The sequence below is a fragment of the Rhea pennata genome, chromosome 5, assembly GCF_028389875.1.
Source record: "Rhea pennata isolate bPtePen1 chromosome 5, bPtePen1.pri, whole genome shotgun sequence".
In the NCBI taxonomy this organism is placed as follows: domain Eukaryota; kingdom Metazoa; phylum Chordata; class Aves; order Rheiformes; family Rheidae; genus Rhea; species Rhea pennata.
In genome coordinates, this window is record NC_084667.1 from 36,934,469 (window position 1) to 36,948,852 (window position 14,384).

The 14,384-nt window shown below is 37.3% G+C and overlaps 1 protein-coding gene across 2 annotated transcripts in view; it reads right to left on the reverse strand.

The window, feature by feature from the left end:
* Positions 1-1,449: 1,449 nt before the first annotated feature.
* The window catches only part of USH1C (USH1 protein network component harmonin), a 52,157-nt gene continuing 39,222 nt past the window's right edge, over positions 1,450-14,384 (reverse strand). For both annotated transcript variants that reach the window (XM_062576158.1, XM_062576159.1), the window contains 6 exons: positions 7,997-8,038; positions 7,628-7,681; positions 7,111-7,210; positions 5,631-5,740; positions 4,836-4,891; positions 1,450-3,066 (listed from right to left, as the gene is read on the reverse strand). In XM_062576158.1, the coding sequence (XP_062432142.1) occupies positions 3,054-3,066; positions 4,836-4,891; positions 5,631-5,740; positions 7,111-7,210; positions 7,628-7,681; positions 7,997-8,038 (375 nt within the window). In that variant the 3' untranslated portion in view covers positions 1,450-3,053. The remainder of the gene's footprint in view (positions 3,067-4,835; positions 4,892-5,630; positions 5,741-7,110; positions 7,211-7,627; positions 7,682-7,996; positions 8,039-14,384) is intronic.

Below are 14,384 nucleotides of genomic sequence, written 5' to 3' on the forward strand. Positions count from 1 at the left end.
TTAGAGCAAAGGAAATACATAAAAGCAGCTTGTGTTAAAAGTAGCTTGAAGCATACACGACATTGTCAACGAAGTGCTCGGACTTGTTCCTGCTTTTTACATCAGATTAGTTTCTATACTCTCAAAGGAAACTAAGTATTGGCTGGATAAAAATGGAAGTCCCATTTGTCCTGTTTTCTTTTCACAGCTGGCTTGATTCTCTACAGAAGAGCAGGAATGACGAATGGGTGCATGTAGTGACTATTACAGCAGCCAGAAAGCAATGCAGTGGCAAATCAAATGGGTGCCTGTTCAAAAGATTTGTCTAGAACCCTCTGCTGACATACACCAAAAGCCTAACTGAAAGGAAAGCTGCTAAAGATTGCACTTTCTTGTAGCTTTGTCCAACAACTTGAGCTAGCTGGCAAGCTAAAGACATGATCTAGTCCCATGGCAGAAATAGCCAGAAATAAAGTAAAAACCTACCTGATTAATGGCTTAAAATGATTGAGAATTCACAATTGCCAGCCTCCTTTTTCTAACACCACCTCCATACATTGCCTAAAGCAACTTTGCTAATTTTGACTTTGTGTTGTGATGGCAAAGTAACACTTTCCCATATACATGAAGTAATGCTGTTTCCTCAGCTGCCTCTCAGGCATTTTAAGCTGTATCCAAGCAATGAAGTTAACAGGGAAAATGGGGTGAAGAGAGACAGTTCTGTGACTAGGAAGCATGTTTAACTCAACTGTTGGTACTCCCAAAGATTTCCCTACTCAGTCTTCTGTGCTCCTTTTTTCCCTGAAAAAAAAAAAAATCAGTAAAAATACTTCTAAACTCTTAAGTTTTCTGTGTCATGTTTCTCATGTGCTGAGAGAACAATTAGCACAAACACTTGCATGTTGAAGATCATTATTAGTGTATTACTATGATTCCCTCTTCTCTGATGCATTTATATAACCCCAGAGCATCCCTTGAGAGAATACCTGATAGCATCACTCACCTGCATCGTTAGGCAGCATGTATGGTTGCAATATGCAGGCAGCAGGGAGCTAGAGCAGCAGCAGGAGTACAGCCTGCTGCAATTTCCCCTCTGGTGCTGATCTTGATGCATTTGGATAGTCTGTTGGTTAGGAAGTCTACAGCTTTGGGTGGAAGCACCCAAAGACCTAGTAAAGGAAGTACAAGAGAGCAGCTGCACTCTGCAGCTTGCCTACTAACAGATGAACACAGAATTACCAATAAAAAAACCTCAGTAAAAGGTAACTGCCAGTAAGGCCAGTGACTATTCCCTACTGTGCAGAATGAATTTTCTTTCCAGCTCCAGAAGGTTGGTATTCTGCTGCAAATGGACCAGTTCTTAAAGATTTACTCAGAAGTCTGCGTATTTCAGCAGATTAACCATTGTTACCCTAAGCAAAGAGGAAACAAGACTTTTTTCATTTGGCAAAAATCAATTTTATTTCTAGATTAGTTTTAAGAGTTAAAATTTTAAACATTCTAACACGTGTACCCTACCAGACATTAATTGCTTTACTGGAACAATACTGCAAATAAAACAAAGAAATTATTCATCTCCATATAAGTGCAGAGTTCTCAGGAATGTAATTGTTATTTTTGTGTTACATAAAGGAGGGCTTGCAAACTTTGAGAAAGACAGACAACTTCAATGGGAACTTGAAATGTCAAAAAAATATAAACTTTTGCTCTCATTAGTCCAGATTAGAAAAATGTGAACACAGTATGAAGACCACCATACAAACTGGCAAACACAATGCCTTTGCACAGCTGTTCTGAAGTCAGGTATTTCAAGAGGTTTCTAACAACATTTGGTCTTATTATATAACAAAGATATTGCATCTTCCCTTTTGTATTCTATATTTAAAACTACAGGGTATGAAATAGGTCAGATTTTAGGGCTAATTAAGAAAGCATTTAAATAATGTTAAATCTAGCATTAGCTTTAACCTATTTTTTCTTTTTAAAGTGTCTGAAGTTTTGTATTGCTTATTTATCTGTGTGTATCTTTTTAGGTTTTATCATCTATGGAAAACAATTACATTACCAAAGAGAGCTCTTGACAATTTAAAGAAATGACTAAGTCTACAACTTTAATCAGAGTTATCTGAAGTCAGGTTAATATAGATTCTATGGTCCAGAGGGAGTTGCTTAAGCAGAAGACAGGCAGCCCCTGACAGTAAAGTTTTATATTTAGTGTATTCCTGCAGTTTACTTCTGTGTTTCTCACTGAGAACAAAGTATGTAAGTATAGACTGTGAATCACACAAATTTTTCACCCACGAATAACTGAAGGAGCAATTTCAATCACCATTATGAAGACACAGTAGTATAAATGCAACTGCACATAGCAATTTTATCTGGAATACTTCCTAGCTAAGGAAAATGGACAAAATTTACTTGCTGGCATAGAAGATCCCTTATACAACATAAGCATCACTAAAATTATTCAGTATAATGACAGCACTCCTGCTATAGCTGATACAGAGGGCCCTTGCAGAGGCAGAGTTTTCGTATTCATAACATATGGGGAACAGAATCAAACACTAGAGACTTACAGGGATCAGTGAGAGCAGAAGCTACCCATATACACTCCCATTTCCCCATTGAAAAATACTACATACAGAGTAAAAATATAATCCTTTTGCCACCCAAACAGGACTGTGAACATGTAATCACAAACACTGTATGCAGGAACAGATATCTGTGTTCAATCCACATTTGTCATTCTGGTGTCCATTTCTAGGATAACTGGAAGGCAAAATCTGGCCCTCCAAAACGGAGAAATATAGACTGAGTTCTCACAGACCAAACTGTGCTCACTGGTAGTCTCTCTCAATGGTCTTAATTTATTGCTATATGTTTATAGAAAGATTTGCAATTATTCAAATTACCTGAAGAATATAGTCTCTAGTTCTATTTTCAGATCTGGTTGTTCATATTTCTTCCAATAAAGATGGATCCTACATGGCTATTGATATTGATTTACAGAACAGCAGGTTTCTGTTCTTTTCTGAAGGGAAAGACTTCATTTCTCCAGTGCAGCCTTCTTTATTTTAAAAAAATGTCCTGGCAAAGGGAAAAAAAAGGGGGGGGGGGGGGGAAGAGAAACAGCTGCAGTTAGCTGCAGTGTAATTTTCTTCTGCCTTTCTAGTAAGTACAGTTTTATATAACTAGATCTCAGCTGGCTCATTTTGATCTATATTACAATTAACAATTGAGAAGAACACAAATGCTTCACGCAACAGGAACTCTTACCTGTCTTTTCTAGAGATCTATGACTGTACTTACAGAAATGACAATATAAAGAAAGCATACATGGTTAATTGAGTTTGTGAAACCGATCATTTTGGGATAAATTCAGAATATAGTGAAAAATTAGCCAATTTCAGTGAAAAAACAAGAAGACATGAATATTTGCTTACATGCACATTGTAAATATAATAGAAATGGAAACTTGGAAACTTGTTCTTTGGACAAGCCTTACACGGATGAAGTAATTTTCTAGTTACTTATATACGTATGAAATCACAAAGCCACAGCAGTGGTCTTCAGATAAGGAAAAAAAAATAAATAAAAAAATAAAAAATAGAGAGAGAGATTGTCTAGGCAAGGCATATTTGTAGTTAGGTGGATGATGAACCAGTTCTGAAGAGGACCTCCAGGGGATGTTATGCAGTATAAACTAAATACTTAAATTTTTTTAGGGCAGACATGGCAAAAGCCCAAAGAACACTCCAGCATGCCATGAACAAAAGCAAACTGTGGCATGCAACGCACAGACAAGCACATGCTGGAAAATAACGCAGCCTCACAATGGACAGTCATGTTAACCCAGGTATGGCTATTCACCATGAGGGAACACTGCAGTGGCTACAGCTGCAGGAGATACCCTTGTCTGTACACAGGTGCACTGCCTTCAAAAACCTTTCTGTGTGTGTTGGGACTGACTGTTGATGAGGGAATAGTACAGCTAAATATACAGAATACGAAAACACAAATAACAATGGGAGTTATTTCCTTGATTATCAAGATTGTCAGCTTATGTACAGGTATTAAACATAATTTTATAGCAATCTTCAGTTGGTGTTAACCAGTAAACTATATTGATTTAGAACAGGTAATAGTCTAGCACTCTGCACAGAAGAAGAACTTGGGTTAACAGTGACTACAGAACTTCCCTCTATCGTTTTACTTGGTAGTAATGGTATCTTCAAATCTTTTCCTTCAGTCAAGTTAGGAAACAATGGTCTTGCTTTGGAAAGCTAGTTGTATCAGTTTGATACATCTATTAAACTTTAAGGCGTGGATTCTTCTGTTTCACACCTACACTGATTACCTTTAAAAGGAGGAGTCTTACTGAATGTCACAAATTGCCAATACACCCAAACCACTTAGACCTTCTGAAAACGTTACAGATAAGTTGGTTAGGTTACTTAAACAAAACTAACTTGATGTAGTAATAATACCCAGAATTAAAACTCTGGATGTGATGATGAATGTTTGTGGCCATTTCTCCCCCCCCCCCCCCCAAATTATGATCCACAGGACCACAATAAATTATCCAGACTTGAAATAAGCAGTTTTTCCAAAAACATTCTCTAACTGTAAACTGTAAATAAGAACATGTCGCCATGTACAACCAGTTGAGATTCACCATTTCAAGAAGTCTGGGAACCACTGCTGTACTGCATAATAGCTAATTAAACAACCATGTGATGCAGAAGGTTATGCAGTTTACAGTAAATATTTTAAACATTATCTGTCTGATAAAGGGCAAACTGTACAGATTGTTACTAGCAATTTAATTCTCACAGAAAGAAAGCTTATGCACTTACATTTCATCATCATATTCCTTTGGAGGTGACACTGCAATGACTAAGTCAATCCAATCCTGCAACAGAAATGCATAGACAAATATGTGCAGCTAAATACTGCTGTCAGATATGGTTATTGCACCACCATGGAATATCAGATAAAGAATCAGAAAGGTAATCTAGCCCTGGAAAAGGCAGCAGCACAAAGATCTCTTTTAAAATAGTTCTATAGGAAGGCTGTTTTAACATATGGCTGTTAGATCTGCATCCATAAATTAAAGAAAAATCTACTCACTTTACAACAAGCTTTTAAAATAACAATTTCAAAAAATCATCCTGTATTTGCAATTATTTCCAGCTCAGCAATTACTTCTTTCCAACTGAGCAATTAACATATTTCCTGCAGGAAAAAAATGCTCATGTAGCTGAAGTACAATGTTATTTGTATATTACTTCTCAAGGATTAGATAAACATGAAATGTTATCATAAAGTCCCTAGCAGCTTCCAAATCATTTTCAATATTAAAGAGACATTCTGCAGATAAATATACTGTGAACACTCAAAAAGTAATGCGTCTAAATACAGACCTTGACATATGGCTAAACGTCATCAACTTTCAGAGTAAATTACAGGCATGATTTTCAGAGAGGCTACATACCAGTACCTTTTGCAGGTATCAGCTCACTTTAGTGATACATGGCATATCTACACTTTAACTTTTGCAACCTTATTTGTATTGATGTGGTGAAACATCATGAAATGAAAATACATATCATATAAGAATTGTAGGTAGAAAAGTATGCCTAGCTACTTACCCCCCCCATGCTCCAAGATTTTGCAAGAGTTGCCTGTGCTTCTGCCAGCGTATCATCAACTAAAATCTTGCCATTTACAGCCAGTATTTCATCTCCTTTCACTATGCCTCCTGATGAAAGACCAGTCAAGCACACATACCATAGTAAGTAAAATAATTTGTGCCACAGTTTTCTCTGTCCCGTATTTATTTAGTACTAAGTACTTCATAGTACTAAACACTACAGTGAAAAGTAGCTTCTCTAGATGCCTAGGTTTATACTAAAAGTTGAAATAGATGAGGTTTGCTACAGGCAAAAGAAAAAGCAAGCTTTAGGAATGGAAGAGATGCCAATTCTTCTCTTATTGATCATGACCTGTAAGACACTCGTTCAATAGGATTTTCTGAAGCAGCAGAAGTCTGAGTAACCCACCAATACTGCTTATGTAGGCTGTTACTACCATGAAAATGGCAGCATTACTTAAACACCTCAATGTATAAGTGGTTTTGTCAAGGGTTTGCAAGATTGTCATGCCTCTGCAAAAGCATGTGCAATGCTTAGTCCTGAGAACTGATTTTGACTTGCTAATTTGTAATGAAGCACAACCAGCTAACTGGGATTGGATTTGAAGAGGAAAGAACAAAGGGACAGCCTCAGTTATAAAAACAGCCCACCACAGAGGAAGAATCAGAGAGGAACAGGGTACTTTGGGCAAGAGATCAAGTGGCTGAGATGTTTTCATAGCAAGATCGATTTGAACTTAGCTGCAGGTCTGGTCAAGGTCAAAAAAGACCAACTAAGGAGATACTGTCCTATCTATCTACCCAATCATCACCAGTGTGCTTCAAGGAAAGAGTGAGAGAGACTGGGCACTCTGAAACAAAGCCTGGATGCACTGGGATGCCTGCATGTATTCATGGCTTCCACAGAGCTAAGCCTTAAGTCAAAAGGCTGTGGTTTTTAATGGGATTTTTGAGAGTGGGGTCAAAAAGTTTTACAGAACTACTACTAGAAGCAGCAATGAGAATAAGACTAAGCAGTGTAGTATAGCCATAGCCTAGTTAACAGCTTTGCACATTTACATCCTACAAATATTATTGTTTAGGAAATGTGAGATAATGGAGACCAGATTCTACTTTCCTCAGTTAACTGGCAACCTCACAGTGTCTGTAACTTTTTGATGTTGGACTAGACAAGGAGACTTTTTAAGAGAATAGCTCTACATTTTCAGGTCATAGTACTGAAAATTATGCTGTCATAAAAGATACAGCAGTGACTACTTAAATACTATTTATACAGTTTGCATAGTTATTAATATAAGCAGTCTTCAAATCTTTGGCCTCTCTCCGAGTTGCCCTTACAACTGAAATGGACCCTGGCTGCTTTGAACAATCCGAGTATGCCTGTCAATAGTAGCCGTAGCAATGAAGTCAGCTAACAGCTCTCAGTCAGCATAAGAAGTTACATTGCCACAGCATTCAAATCCCCCCTAGTTACTCACCATGTTTGTCTGCAGCACCACCTTCATAGATGGCAGACACGACTATCTTTCCAATCGGAGAATCAATCCCTCCTTCAACTGCAAGGTCTAGTGATCCTTCCTATTAGAGAGTTTTAGTTCAGAAAATGCTGTTAATTCTTACCATCGCCAGAGTCTTAGTATTTTCTTATTCCCAGTGAAAAGGATTCTACATGAAAAGCATAGCATAGCAAATCAGTTTTGCTTTTTTGTGGTACTAAGGATGCACACATTCAAAAGCTAGTAAGAGGAACTGGTCATATTTTTACATTATAACTATAATTAAAAAAAAAAAAAAAAAAAAAAGATTAAACCCAACAGCAGTATGATGAAGTACTCTGTCTTGGTCATTCCAAGTTCTTGTCCTTTATTGCAAAACTCCTCCAATATTGCAAGACTGTGTAAAAATAAATAGCGCATCACACTCTGCTATCACACAGAAAAAGGCAGTGCTTACCGGAACCCTCCAAATATCTTCAGTCAGTAACACAATATTTACCTTTTTAATGCGTAATAGCCGTACATCTTTTCCCATAATCTGTTCTGGGGTAAACTATGAAAAGACATCATGGTTAGTCACTTCTACCTTGAAAAATTGGAAGCATAAAACAGTTAACCTGATGTATGCAGTTTACAAAGGAAAAGGGACCTTTCCCTGCTCCAAAAGAGTGTTAGAGAATGACCAGAATGTCAGAACATCATTTCCTATAAGAAAACTGTTTCAATGTGACTAGAAGAACAGTAAGCAAGCCCAAACAAGCCAATATACTAGAATCCTATCCCCTTCTGCCTGTTCTCAAAATCAGGGATGTGTTCTTCCAGTGTATTTCATATTAAACAATGAGAAATACTTGAATTTTCTCCTTACCATTGAATATGGGTCAAAATCCTCCACATACTTCTGGAAACCCTGAGAATAAAACAATGCTTAGTTATAAAACATCAGGCTCATGCAGACACTTAACACACAAATTCCATTTCATTACTGAGAGAACATACAACTCTGTAAGCTATGAAAGACTGTAAATGAAGAAAAGCACAGAGAGGTAGCAGATAGTCCATCCTGACAGTCGGAAGACATTTCAAAACCTTATAACAGATCAGCAATTAGAGCTCAGTGTACTGTGGAGCAACTCTAAGGAATGGTTCACCACTCTGGAGGCTCAGCAGCTCCTCTCTGCACTTGACAGAGCAAAAAAATCCTGAAAGCATTTTGGGCAGGTTCTGCTATGCTTTTCTGAGCAGCCTTTCTGGGGCCTATCATCATGTTGGGCACTACTTGACACAGGCAGAAGTGACAGGCTCCACTTCTCCTCTGTCAGTAACATTGTTTCATGGTGTCTGGGTTGCAGTACTCCCTTCCAACCTCCTCCTTTCTCCTTCCCATGCAGTTTCAGTGAGTTGAGTTGACTCCATACCACAAATGAATGAGGTAACTGATTTTGTTTTCATAGGATTTGTGGAAGACTTGCAAAGCTTTGGCAAGGGAGGTCTAAAATAAGAAGGACGATACTGCAGATAAGCTGAGCAAGGTTTGAGTCTTGAGAGGACCCATGCCTTCTTTAACCTTGAAAACCTAGTACATTACCCTTGTCAGACCAACAGTGAAGACAAAAGCATGAGCTACTTTCCTGCAAAGGGGCGAGCTAATGAATCAGCTATCAAAAAATCAATGGTGCTTGCGTGGTGGTTTCTTAAGGAGGGTTAGGAGTTATGAGACTACAGGCGAGGTTGCAGATTTATAGAAATTTGACATTTGTTTCACATGCTGGAGTTAGGACTTTGGGATCTAACAGAAATCTTTACTGAGGTACCCAAATGTAGCTCTGCCATAACTTGGAGATATGGGAACAATGTAGAACCATGCAACTCTCCACTGGCACAGCAGGCAAGCCAATATCTGACTTCGGCCAGGGGTTCAATGCTCACCAACAGTTCCAGTTGTCAGGCTCAATATCTTTATTAGCAGCTTCTTTCCTAATGGATCCATCTGATAGCAAAGTCTATTCCAGTCTCAAACTCTACTATGCTTTTTTCCCCACTTGTAAATCAGACACACAATTTACAGTTCCTCCTGTATCTAAGTGCTGATAAATGCCAAGCTGCAGCAGAAAACACTAATGCTTCCTCCCTTATGATTTCTCTGTTGCCTGTAAAATTTTTGTTGCCTCTATAATGTGACTATGAATGCTTCTCTGGAGCTAGCTCTCATCCTTAGCACCAGCATTTCCAACAGTCAGTGAGCACTACTGAAGTGCATCAGAGAGCATTAGCAGACCCTCAGAGGCAGAACAGTACTGCCTGTTTAATCTGTGTTTGCTACATAGAGCATGCAACTGTGGTGCTCATGTCTCTTGCGTGGATTGGCAACCATTACACTCAAGCCCTCCGATTTGTACAGCATAAATTCCAGCATAAATTCCAGCTTTCTTAGAGGCTGCTTGTCTCTCACCTTCTCTCGAGATTAGAGGATCAAATTAAGCAAACAGTGCCTTCATTTTGTGACTACAAACAGAAGAAATATTTACAAAGGTGGAAGCCTACTTCCACAGGCTCAAGAAAATCTTTAGTGCATAACTGCAAGACTTTGCTTACTGCTGTCACTTTTTTTTTTTTTTTTTTTTTTTTTTTCCTCCTCACAGGTAAAAAGGTATCAAAAGCTTATTTTGGAAAGAGGATCATGAGAGATTTTATTCAGTCTTTAAATTAGCATGGGCTGTATTTGTTAACTGCTAACTTTGAGGAACTATATCTAGAGTGTCATCTCTTTGCCACTTCAATGGGAATTTGATCACTGACTTTAGTGAGGCTAGGATTTCATCTTGGGAGAAAAAAAAAACCATGCATTTAAAAGTATAGTAACATTATGAGCACTTTTACTAAAACTGTAAGAAAACCTCTTTGCAGTAACAGTAAGGTAAACAGTCGACAGTTTGAATAGGTGAATCTGTATTTGACTTTCAGAATCATGGCTGAAGCAGACTAATGATCTTGGAGCAAACGATTTAGAGCAAAGAATCCTAATCTCAGCAAAGTCACTAATTTATTATGTAATCTAAAGCATGTCATTGAACTCTGTCCCAGGTCACCCTCAGGGAAAACAGATGTTGCCCTTGAAGAAAGTTTTCCTGGGAAAATAATTTTTGAACAGGGGAAAAAATCCCCACTCTACTCCCACAACAAAATACCTGCAAACAAAGAAATGATGCAATCTGCAAACAAACATACAAGTATGGCTACGATACAATGAAGACATACTCTAAACTGTAATAAATCTTCCCAGAAATGGGCATCGCTAATCCACAGAACAGAGGGCACTCCATAGCCAAGCAGGGCTAATTAACCAAGCAACACTGAGGGGAAAGCATAAGGCTAATCCTACTCCCTGGTACTCAGCTTATCTCAGGGGAAAAAAAATTAAGACTATTCTAGTCCTTTCTTGACTTATAATAATGTTCATAAGACTGAACATAAAGTAGAATATGGTACACTAGATATTTGACTGCACTGCAACAACTCCCTCCTTAGACTTTTAGTTGAAAGATAAAGCTGCTACCTTAAAAAAAAAAAGTCATCAGAGCCAGTGGTACTGCCCCACTGAAGTTTCTAGCATCGATAGTCAATAGCAAATGAGACCTGATTTAAAAAACAAAACCAAAGACCTCCACATTACTGAAAGAGAAACCTATGACCAGACATAACTGAATTTTCAGAAAAACACATTTGCTGAGAGCACAACTGTTTATAGACAGAACACATTAACATTCAATGGCAACTGAACAGTCCTAGATTTGTCACCCAACTCGAATCCAGTTTTCCTTTCTGACACAAAGTTCCAGCTCATACAACCTGAAGTACGTGGTTCCTCGAGGAGTACAAGAACTGTCAGTGGGCCTGTTTGCAGAACCACATCCTCACAAAAGAGTCACCCCACTGAAGTGGGGTTTTCTCTCACCAACTCCATGGAAAATACTTACTATTAAAGCTCATCTTCCATTAATTACAGCAGATGTAGTTTCTACTATGGACTAATGGAAATATTAATATTTGACATTTTGCCAGCATTTCAAATATTAGTTTGACCACATCTATAGAACAGTCCTCATGCAAAATTTTCATAAGAACACATTATGTTTAAGATCAAAGTTGGCCAGAAAAAATCTTTAGTTCTTCTTCTGATGTATAACAGTTTCACTTGTCTGGAAAAAAAACTCTATAAAACTATTTTATTAAGAAATTCATGTTAAATATCAAGAAAGATCAAAACTAATTGAAAGAAAAAATAGTTCTAATTTTTACATTTTTATTCCATACAGTGGGCTTTTGAATTCAAGCACCTATGCTGCAATATTTTCATGTAACATAGCAATCCATCTAACAACTTCCACCAGGTAAGGTGTTTTGCACAGAACCTGGCACATTTAACAGCAGCAGAGAAGTTAAACACAAAATATATTTCCTTATTATGTCCTTTCCTTAAAAAACAAGCTATTGAACCACAGAAGAGTCAACCAAAGAGAAAGAAATGAAAGTTTCACTACTTGTGTTATTCAAACTTTGAATTTGACAAAGTAGTAAAAATAATATTATGACAGAAAAATCCTGCACAATGAGGAGGAAAGGCTATATGAATAGGCGCTTTCCATCCTCAGTTCCTCTGATTTCCTACCAATAGTGACGGTATGATAATAGCTCTATTTGTTGAATTAATAAAATATTTTATTACTGAAAGCATTGTAACTGGAAAGTAAAAGAAACAAAAAGAAGTAAGAATATATAAAAAAAATGCTTGCCCAATATCAGATCAAAGTTCGACTATATTCAAGATTGCACTAAACATGTAAATAGCAACTGAAGATTCATCCTGAGGTGTTTACTATCCTCATTCCTCATTCTGCCTAGGCTATCGGAAGCCACACGCACACATTGAAATTTGCAGAGCCTAACAGTTTTCATGCGCTAGGGCTGCACTGCATTCTGTTTTAGCTGAAAAGCAGAGGAAGGAAGAAAAATTTACAAGCTATGATAGGTCAAAACAAGAAGTACCACACAAAATGGAGAAAGTGTTATTTTACTTGTTTTTTGTTAGATCTAAATGATGAATTGTAAACCACCATCCTTTTAAACATCTCTTGGGGCTGCAAAAGAAAGAAAATTGCCAAACGAGATATTAACTTTTCTCTGTAAACAAGTATCACCTAATCACGAATAATCTCATTGCTTTTTTGCTCTTAAAAAGCTTGACTCACACTTGCAGTTGCTAGCACTCATTCCCTATGCGATTTCAAAATGGGAGAACACACACAGTGAAATGGTACTAAATATAAAGAGAAAAGAATTCTAGAGAAACTACAAAAATAAGGCACATTTCCATACCACAAGATTTCTTAAAAACATTTTCCGTAACTTAGTTATAACTCAGTTTCCTCCTCAGTTTCTACAAAACTGTGCTGTGGTCTCTGCTGTGTCATTTCTGGTCAATCTTTGAAAAAAAACCAAACAAAAGAAAGCCAAAACCCACAAAGTTAGATCAGTAATTTCCAAAACATTGAAAACTAATGATAAATATACATTATACACTTAAGATTACTCTCCTGAGAGGGATTTTCCTGCATTGAAAAGTTCATTATAAAACATGTTTGAGTCTTACGAAGTAAGAATGTCTTCCTACAAACTAAACTATGGTGATTACATTTCCAAACTAAATTTCTGTTAAAATAAATGATTATCTTCCAATTTCACTGCTGTTTCCATCTTTGGAGCCTTTTTTTTTTTTTGTTGTTTGTTTGTTTGTTTGTTTGTTTTTTTTTGAGGGGGGGGATCTATCTATTCCTGAGCTGATGAAAGATTTGCAGTCTGAGTGTATATTAATACTTAGGTAAGAAATAAGCTTTTATGTCTCAAAGGACTTCTGGCAAGTTGGGCCAAAACTTCAACACCCCTCTCTAGCCACTTGAGGGAACGCTTTTGTGTATTTTATTATGAACACAGATGTTTTTGGCATAACTACAGTCAATAATAACTGAAATTTCTGAATGTCACAGACTTGTCTTACTGCATGGGATCTAAACACCTGTCTCAGGTCCCCTGACTGCAGTCCTGAAGAATCAAGTCTCAAATCTTGCAAACTAGAGGAAAGCTTAAATATTCATTCTTCATTTCTGAAATGCTGCATCCAACCACGAAGAATTTGGGAAAGGAAATCCTAAGCAGCAGCAATTGCAGTAGAGCCTTCTAACTCATACAACAGGATGTTTGAGATAGATGGGAGAGAATGGCCTGGTACTCGTTCCGGTTTTGCCTGCAAGAACTCCACCACTACATCATAGCAATCCTCCTCTGTTCTCTGAGGCAAAATCTAAATAGCTTTGCCACAAGTGTATTCCAGTTCACTCTCTAATACAACACAGACATGCAGTTCACACTGATTTTGACCCAAAACAGCCCTATGCATTCAAGGTCACACTCAAGATTTAACTTCCACATGAAATCAAATTATTACTTTAACATATTTCTGGAGGGAGGCAGGTACCTATATGTCTGTTTAGTTTACACTGACACTTTCATTTTTAACTAATAGAAGTTGCCTCCTTCTTCTTTACATTACTTCAGTATCCACACAAGTCTTACTGCATGTACTACTACGACTTCGTCTGTAGCCAGGATGAATAATCGTTAATGCAGTAAGTCAGAAAAGGAAGCAAGAGTTAAGAGTTAACAAAACCAATTTCCAGAGTAATATTTTACCTCCAAATTCAAACGGAACATTATTCCCTCCCATATTGCGAACTTTCAACTAGCATTAGGAAGTTTGGGAAAGAAGATGATTGACATCTGAATTATTTTAGCAGTCTTGTGGTTTGGAAAACGTGCATAAATGCATAACAAATCATGAAAAATTTCCCTATGGAGCCAGATAGTCACAGTTCTTCCAATTAATTCCAAAAGCACATGTGTACAAATGAAGGAAATACACTGAAAAGTTCTTGTACCTATTTTTAGCTCATGTACCTGCCTTCTCTTGACAAAGCAGGAATTAATCTTAATTTGTAAAAGCTGTTTAGCTTTTATTATTTGAACCTATTTATAATACAGAAGGTCTGAGACAAAAATGTCTGTGGTGAAACTGATTACTAAATATCTTTTGAATCTATCCAGACTGTAATCACAGAAATGAAGGAACAAAGCATCTAAATTATTAAATTATTTTCCTCCTCATAAAATGAGGAGGAAATCCATTCCAATAGTGAAAGACA